This window comes from Myxocyprinus asiaticus, chromosome 5 (assembly GCF_019703515.2).
Source record: "Myxocyprinus asiaticus isolate MX2 ecotype Aquarium Trade chromosome 5, UBuf_Myxa_2, whole genome shotgun sequence".
Lineage (NCBI taxonomy): Eukaryota > Metazoa > Chordata > Actinopteri > Cypriniformes > Catostomidae > Myxocyprinus > Myxocyprinus asiaticus.
Window position 1 is genome coordinate 38941588 of NC_059348.1, and position 8293 is coordinate 38949880.

The 8293-nt window shown below is 34.4% G+C and overlaps 1 gene segment (V, D, J or C); it reads right to left on the bottom strand.

The window, feature by feature from the left end:
* Positions 1 to 3954: 3954 nt before the first annotated feature.
* LOC127441181 (T cell receptor alpha variable 18-like) lies at positions 3955 to 4431 on the bottom strand. The segment is given in 2 exon segments: positions 3955 to 4268; positions 4380 to 4431. Coding segments are annotated over 2 exon segments (360 nt in total).
* Positions 4432 to 8293: the final 3862 nt, after the last annotated feature.

Consider the following 8293-nt stretch of genomic DNA (forward strand, 5'->3'; position numbering starts at 1 on the left):
TGTGGTTGATGTTTATTCCAGGAACTGGTGGATTAGCTGGAATAGTTGCCCCTGAATCTTCCAGTATGAGGAACTGCAGAGGTGAATCTGCATACTGGCGATACCAGTGAAGACCACGGACAGAACCGCTGTAGTTACAAGAGAGTGTAACACTGTCACCCTCCAGTCCAGATTTTCTGTCGCTGTGTGGGGTGATGGCTTCTATGGCTCTGGAACCTGCATATTACAATGTATTTCAGTGAAGTATACACACATTTATATATCTTACATTGATATATTAATCTTTTTAACTGCCTAATGTATTTAAAATTAGAGCAAAAAGTCAGAAAAATAAAACAAAATGGACTTTTAAATGATGCATGTCATTGTATGCCCTTAATGCCAAACAGTATTTCTCAACATAATGCAAATGTATACCTTCAGCTGATGACAGCAGGAACATAATATAAATGAACATGTTCACTCAATAAACTGGCAGGAACAAGCTAAGCATGGATTTGCTACTCCACAGAGGGTTTAATGTTTTATGCAGCTCTGTGCTGTATAGTGTCTTTGCTAAGCTCCTCCTTTTGCAAGTAATGTACATGACAGCTGTGCTCACATAATAGTCAATAGCATAATAGTCTCGCATGCTCCATATGTAACCTTATTATCTCTTTTTTGTACAGGTGTTCCTACATTCTCTTATTTACTGAATTGTGATGCACCAAAAAATAATTGTGGTTTGCTGGCATTTGAATAAAGAATGCTTTAAGCACATTTGTTTGTTTGAGTTTTGTTTAGGCTCTTTGTATCACTGGGCTACGACTCTAGGGGCACAGTAATAGAGAGCTGAATCTGACAGAGTTAGACCATTGATAATGAGTTCAGTGGATGATTGGGATGTACAGTAGTTGACTGAAACCAACGGTCTGGTATGTTCTGATTGTTCTCTGATCGAGTACCTTTGAGCAGCAAAAAATTAGGTTCTCTGTTAGGATACTGTCTGTACCAGTAAAGCCAAACATTATTGCTTGCTATATCATATGTGCAGCTCAGTGTCACAGACTCTCCTTCTCTACTGATCATATTAGTAGTATCTCCTTCTCGTGGTCCGATTTTATCAGCAAATCCAACTGAAATTAAATAATATTTTTGAAAATCACTGACGAGGATTGTTTCAATAAATGTGATAAATTCAGTCCTTTAAATATGAATAAATATTAATCACAAATATCATTTGACGATTGCTTTCACATTAAAATAAGCTAGTTGTTTGCTCAGACTGCTACTGAGTTTCGTAATGAAATAAAAGTATATTTACCAGAAACTGGGATTAGAATCAAAAGTACAATCTGTCTCTCCATGTTGACTTTCCAGAGAGGGTAGTATTTTGTATTTCTACTATAAGATAGATTTATTTACATAGTTGCAACTGATGCATTACACTGAATGTGGGTCTATAAAATGAAATCATGTGAGTGTCTCTGCTATTCAGGATTAATGAAAGCACTGAGTTCATTGTGTACTAAGAGTGTGGGTGTGGTTAGTGAAATGAGTAACACACTTCACACTATAATATGCAGATGATGTGTCATGCTTTTTAAATAGTTAAATAGACATTAATTTGTTTATTGGACTATTGTTTTGGTATTGGATAATACAGATGTGGGGAAAAATATTGATAAATCATATACAAGTATTGTGAACATAGAAAGACATTTAAGTGTCCAGTTAACACACCAGGCCTGACGTTTGCACTGAAGTTTACAGAAGAGTAAGGCAAATCTAGCAAACTGACTGCTAGAGAACAAAGCTCAGTATGTAGGCAGGGTATTTCTTGATTTACAAGGTTATATTAAATAAACATTGTGAGATTCTAATGCCCCCCTCTGTTAAAACGGAGAACAGCATGTTTGATTCAAAGGCCTGACTTTAATACGCTGCTATCCATTATATGTTTTGGAGCTCCATGTGTTTATAATTTTTGTGTTTCATTATTAAATTTGTTCAATGATACTATGCTTAAAAACTTATTGTTAAGATTTAATAAATTTAGTAAAATAATTAACTCCCCTCACACCTGAATAGTTTCAGGCAGATATGTAGGACCCAAATAAATATAGGCAAATGAGAGAGAAAATTAAATATAATATGTTTTTTTATTATTTAGTTTCCAGTGAGACTGGATTCAGGGACTCGTTTCTTCTGCAAACTTTTTGTTGTTGTTGTTGTTTGTTACTTATGTATAATTTATTTAGTAAAGTGCTTCATTAAATTATATTTAATCATAACATGGAAAAATATAAGAGTTTACAAGGTTTTCTTATCATTTATTGGTAAATTTTCTAAAAAGCAAAGGAAATGTCTGTGGAATTACGCTAAATCTTTTGCAATTTTCCCACAATAAGTGAGGTTTTTGCACAGTGTAGTTTGTTTTCCTGTCACTGTGGGCTCCATGGCACAGTAGTACATTGCAGAGTCTGTCATTTTAGCTGAGGATATCTCCAGATCCACATGGGTTCTCTTTTCATTCACATTTGCAGAAAACCGAGGATCTAGATCCACAACTTTAGACTTCTGTAAAACTTTCCCAGTGGCATGTAGAATGGCAAAAAAAAATTCAGGAGCTGATCCAGGATATTGGTGATACCAAAATAGACTGCTTGCTGAAGAGTAGCTACAGGAAATAATTATATTTCCCCCCTCTGCTTCATACATCTGAGTTTGAACTGGTGTGATGACATTTCCAAAGCTGTTACCTGCAGAAGAAAAAAAAAAAAGGTTGTCAACACTTGTAAATCTCATGAAGAAAAAGAAAAGTGCAAATAAAAATACAATATGAGTGTTAGGAATAGAATAATTACATGCAAGAGAACAGAGGAAAACAAAATAACAAAGAATCATATTTTTTTCCTTTCAGAATGAAGTATTAGCTCATCTGCAGCACAAACTATTACTGACATTTTTTTTTTTTTTTTTTTTTTTTGTCTAGCAGAGGATGTCTCCAGCTAGCACCTCCCCTTAAAGCTGCAATCCAGAATTTCTAAAGCACCATCTTTCTGATCCTACAATGCATGTGTTAATGATAATGAAGATACATGGATATCTTAATTTGACGTTTACCTGATGCTGTATTTATTTAAATAAAATATACATAATGGGTGACATGGCAATATCATACCTTCAGTTGATGACAGCTGGATAATAATTTGGATCAACATGTTTACTCACTAAACTGGCAAGCCCAAGCTAAATACAGAGTTGCTCCACATAGAATTGTGTAATGTTGATCTTTACAAGCTCTGTGCTATAATTTCTGTGCTACGCTCCTACTCTTTTCACGCTGCTACATTGATTCTCTATTAGAAAGGCTAAATTCAGCAAAAATGTCACTATCCATTTGACCTTTATTGTGGGCACTAGCACAAGAGTTTATCTGAGTTAATTTGGCTCCTGTTACATGCCTATGATTTTGTTTCTTTGGTGGTCTTGACAAACTTTACACTTTACCTATCTAGTAAATGGGATGTATTTAGATGGGCACCTGGGAGGAATAAATGCTCTTTGGTGTAGATGGCACTCGTATACTGTAAAAAGTGTTTGAAGGTCATTGGACTGATCAGTAATGCTTTATGTTCACAGTTTTGCATTTCAATTTCTTTACAATTAACATCCAGCAGACATTTTGCTACTAGAATGTGTGCGTTTCTGTTGTTTCTTATCATTTTATTGATTTCAGATAACTTTAAATGACATCTGTAGAAATGTATGTAACATGAGATAGCATGAGCATTATGAGACAATAAATGCTGAATAATAATCTTACAATCCTCCACATTCACAGGTGTTACCACATTCTCTTACTTTACAGAGCCTTTGTGTTTTACCAAAAAAATTATGTGGTTTGATTAAATAATGTTCAAAGCAAAACAAATTTTGTGAGTTTTTGTAAAGCCTCTCTGGCACTTTGTATCACTGGGCTCCAACTCTAAGTGCACAGTAATAGAGAGCTGAATCTGACAGAGCTGCTTTTACAATAGTGAGCTCAGTGGATGATGGGGATGTAGTTGACTGAAACCCGTCTGGTATATCGTTGTAACTGCTCCGTGATCGAGCACCTTTATACAGTAAATACTGAGGTTCTCTGTTAGGATACTGTCTGAACCAGTAAAGATAAACATCACTGCTGCTTGTGTCATATGAGCAACTCAGTGTCACAGACTCTCCTTCACTCCTGATTATATTAGTATCTCCTTCTTTTGGTCCAATTTTATCAGCAAATCCACCTGAAATGTAATTCATTATATTTTAATATAATAGCATGTTCTAGTAAGGATTTTTCCCCATTAAAAGTTGCTTTCAGATAAAAAATGAGTTAGTTGTGATAGAATACTCACCTGAAACTGTGATGAGAATCATGAGTAGTATGTGAATCTCCTCCATGTTAACTGTCTAGAAAAGGCGACTTTGAAGACATGAAATCTTTTAACCTGTTGATGCTAATCCAAACCCAAGAACTGATGTCACTTTGCTAAATTAGTTCACATTTACTATATAGTCTAGACAACAAAAGGTTAATAATGTTCTCAAAATGTTAGTTTCTAGTACTATTATATTGATTTATTTTGAAATGGTCACTAAGGAATAATGCTGAATATGGCTTTATAAAATGAATGAAAGTTTGTGAGTGGTGGGTGTATGAATGGATGTACTGAGCGAAGCTCTGATGTGTTCTTATATTGTGGGTGTGGTTAGTAAAATTAGGAGCACACTCAATGCTTTAAAATGGTGGGCAGTTTTTAATAGACATGAATTAGTATTCTGAACTAATCTTTTATTCGTCAGAAGATGCAACTATTTTAACTGATGGAAAAAGATCAAATGACAGGTTTGTTTTCAACAACTTTAGTACAATAGACATGGCACGCATGAATAATGGAAATCAGTACAGCTATTTCAGTGCAAAGCTTGAAAAGCCTACACAACAGTAAAAGCACATGCTTATTCTGAATTTTTAGAAATGAAGCTAAAATCTAAAATGATTAATAAACCATGAATTATAGCCCTCATCATTATGTCTATTTTGGGGTGTAACCTGCTTGTTGTTACAGAACACTTATAATATAAATCAGTGTAATATTTACAGCTCAGTGTCCATGTCGCATTCATATATTTACAGCTTCAGCAAACAGAGAAATACTTTCCTGCACTGTAATTTCTGAAAGGATACAATAAATGGTATAACATTCATGAAATTTCAAAACAGATCCTATGTCTTATTTATAATTAAAATGTACCAAAATAACACAGAGCAAAATAAATTATAGTCTGTCACCAGGGTGTTACTTTTTTAGCCATTAGTTGATGTCAGAGAATATTTAGCAGAGACAGGCCACTTCTATTTAAATGAATGGGAGAAATTGGAATTCCCAACCAAGAAGCTCTAGCAGCCAGTGGTCAGCGGATGTAGAAAGGAAGTTCTGCCTTACAGATAAAAGAGCCAATCACCTTTTAGATACAGACATCACCTGTCAATCAACTCGCTAACGCGCATTAGATATACAAGCCTGGAAAAGTGAGTGTTTTAGAGTAATATGAGGCAAAGAAGCAAAAATTATGATTCCAATATTATACAATTTTATTGCTGATTTGAAATATGTTCTTTGATCGTAATCTTGACCAGCCATTTTTTAGATTTCGGACTTTCCCCATTCAAGTCACTAGCATGACTGGAAATAGCCTCCCAAGAGTGTTCCAAAGATGGCTGACAGTGGACTAATTGCTAGAAAGACTTTGGTGTACGTTAACCACATTCAGTGCTTGAAATGACTTTTTAAGCTAATGTCATGCTTCTAGAGTGAGCATAATTTGACATCAGGGCTTGTCTGAGAGGATGCCTTTTAAAGAGGATGAATGTAGATGGGCACAAGGAATAAATGCTGTTTGGCGGAGACTGCTTGTTGTTATAGTAAACACATACTGTAGACAATGTTTGAAAGTCATTGGACTGATCAGTAGTGCTTTATGTTCACAGTTTTGCATTTTAAGGCCAAAAGTATGACATTTCTTTATAATTAACATCCAGCAGACATATTGCTAATAGAATGTGTGTGTTTCTGTTGTTTCTAATAGTTTAACTGATTTCAGATAACTTTAAATGACATCTGTTATTTAACATGAGATAACATCAGAAGCATGAGACAATAAATGCCGAATAAGAATCACACCCCCATGCAACCTCCCAATCCCCCATATTCACAGGTGTTACCACATTCTCTTACTTTACTGAGCCTTTGTGTTTTACAAAAAAAATTATGTGGTTTGATTAAATAATGTTCAAAGCAAAACATTTAGTGTGAGTTTTTGTAAAGCCTCTCTGGCACTTTGTATCACTGGGCTCCAACTCTAAGTGCACAGTAATAGAGAGCTGAATCTGACAGAGCTGCTTTTAAAATAGTGAGCTCAGTGGATGATTGCGATGTAGTTGATTGAAACCCGTCTGGTATATCGTTGTAGCTGCTCAATGATGGAGCACCTTTATACAGTAAATACTGAGGTTCTCTGTTAGGATACTGTCTGAACCAGTAAAGATAAACATCACTGCTGCTTGCATCATATGAGCAACTCAGTGTCACAGACTCTCCTTCACTCCTGATTATATTAGTATCTCCTTCTTTTGGTCCAATTTTATCAGCAAATCCACCTGAAATGTAATTCATCATATTTTAATATATCATGATCTAATAAAGATATTTTCAATTAAAATTAAGATAAATCTTCAATTAAATTGCTGTCAGATAAACAATTAGTTAGATACGATATAAGTAAATTTACCTGAAACTCTGATGAGAATCATGAGTAAAATGTGTCTCTCCTCCATGTAAAGTGTCCAGAAGTGACTTTAAGACTTTAAATCTTTTAAGATCACAATGTTAGTTTCTAGTACTATTAAATTGCCAGTTTTTTTATTTTTTTTTATTATTATTTTTATTTTTATTTTTATTTTATTTTTTATAGTAACTAATGAATCATGCTGATTGTGCTTTATAAAATGAATGAAATTGTGTGAGTAGCTGGTGGATAAATGAATGCACTGAGTGAAGCTCTTATGTGTACTCAAATTGTGGGTGTGGTTAGTAAAATTGGGTAAACACTCCATGCTTTATATTGCAATGGTGGGCCATGTTTAAGAATTAGTATTTTGAGCTAATCTTGTTTTCCCTTTTCAACAGCAGACATGACAATTTAAAATGAAAATGGTAAACTGCTTGTTTCAGTATAAGGATTGTGCATTATTCAGTAGGCCTCAGAGTTCAGTTGTACACAGCAGTCAAGCACATGCAAATTCAGAATTTTCAGAGTAACTGAGCTCAAATCTGGAATTGTTCACAAATCATAATTTATGTCATTGTGTCCATTTTGTCCAAAAGGATGTAAATCAGTGGTGTAATTTTTATAGCTCAGTGTCACTGTTGCACATTCAAACATTCAAAGCTTCTACAAACTGAGAAACACTTTCCGTTTCTGAAAGGATATTACATCAATGGTATCACATCAATCATATTTCAAAACAGATCCTATCTACAGTATGTCTAATGCATATACTTGCAGTTTACCAAAATAACACAAGTCAAATTATAGTCTGTCACCAGGGTGTTACATTCAGTGCTTGAAATGACTTGATGAGCTAATGTCACTCTTTATAAGTAAACATAAATTGACATCAGGGCTTGTCTAAAATGCTTACCTTAAACTGTTTGTCCAACATGAATAAAACATTATTATAAACGTTGCTAGTGTGCTGCCTAGGGGGAAAAAATGGTTAATGTGTTTGTAAATGTGTTTATATCATGAAATTTGCTTATGAATATGTTTAGCTATACATGGCAAGTATGTTTCCTCGTGTCAGAGTGAGCATCACAACTACAAATTGTGTCCTTTTGGTGTTGCTATCATTTGTTGTTATCATTATAAAGCCATTGGAATCTTCTTTTTTATAAGTAACCCAGTCTCTGTTTAATATCATAAATATGTTAGAAAGGAAGTTGCAAAAGGATGATGTTGCATTTCAGTGTAACAATTCCATAAACTTTGATTCACAAACAGATTCAAACTTGTATGACCCACATGAGAGCCACAGCTCAATATGTGACAGCACATGCACTAATCACTAGGCCAATGACTCTACACTTTAACTGATTATCAGTATGATAGATGTTTGAGAGTATATGGATATAAAAAGAATGGTCTTTAAGCATGTGTAGTGAAAACCTCACCTGTACTTCTCTCCTTCTTTTTCCCACAGTTCTTT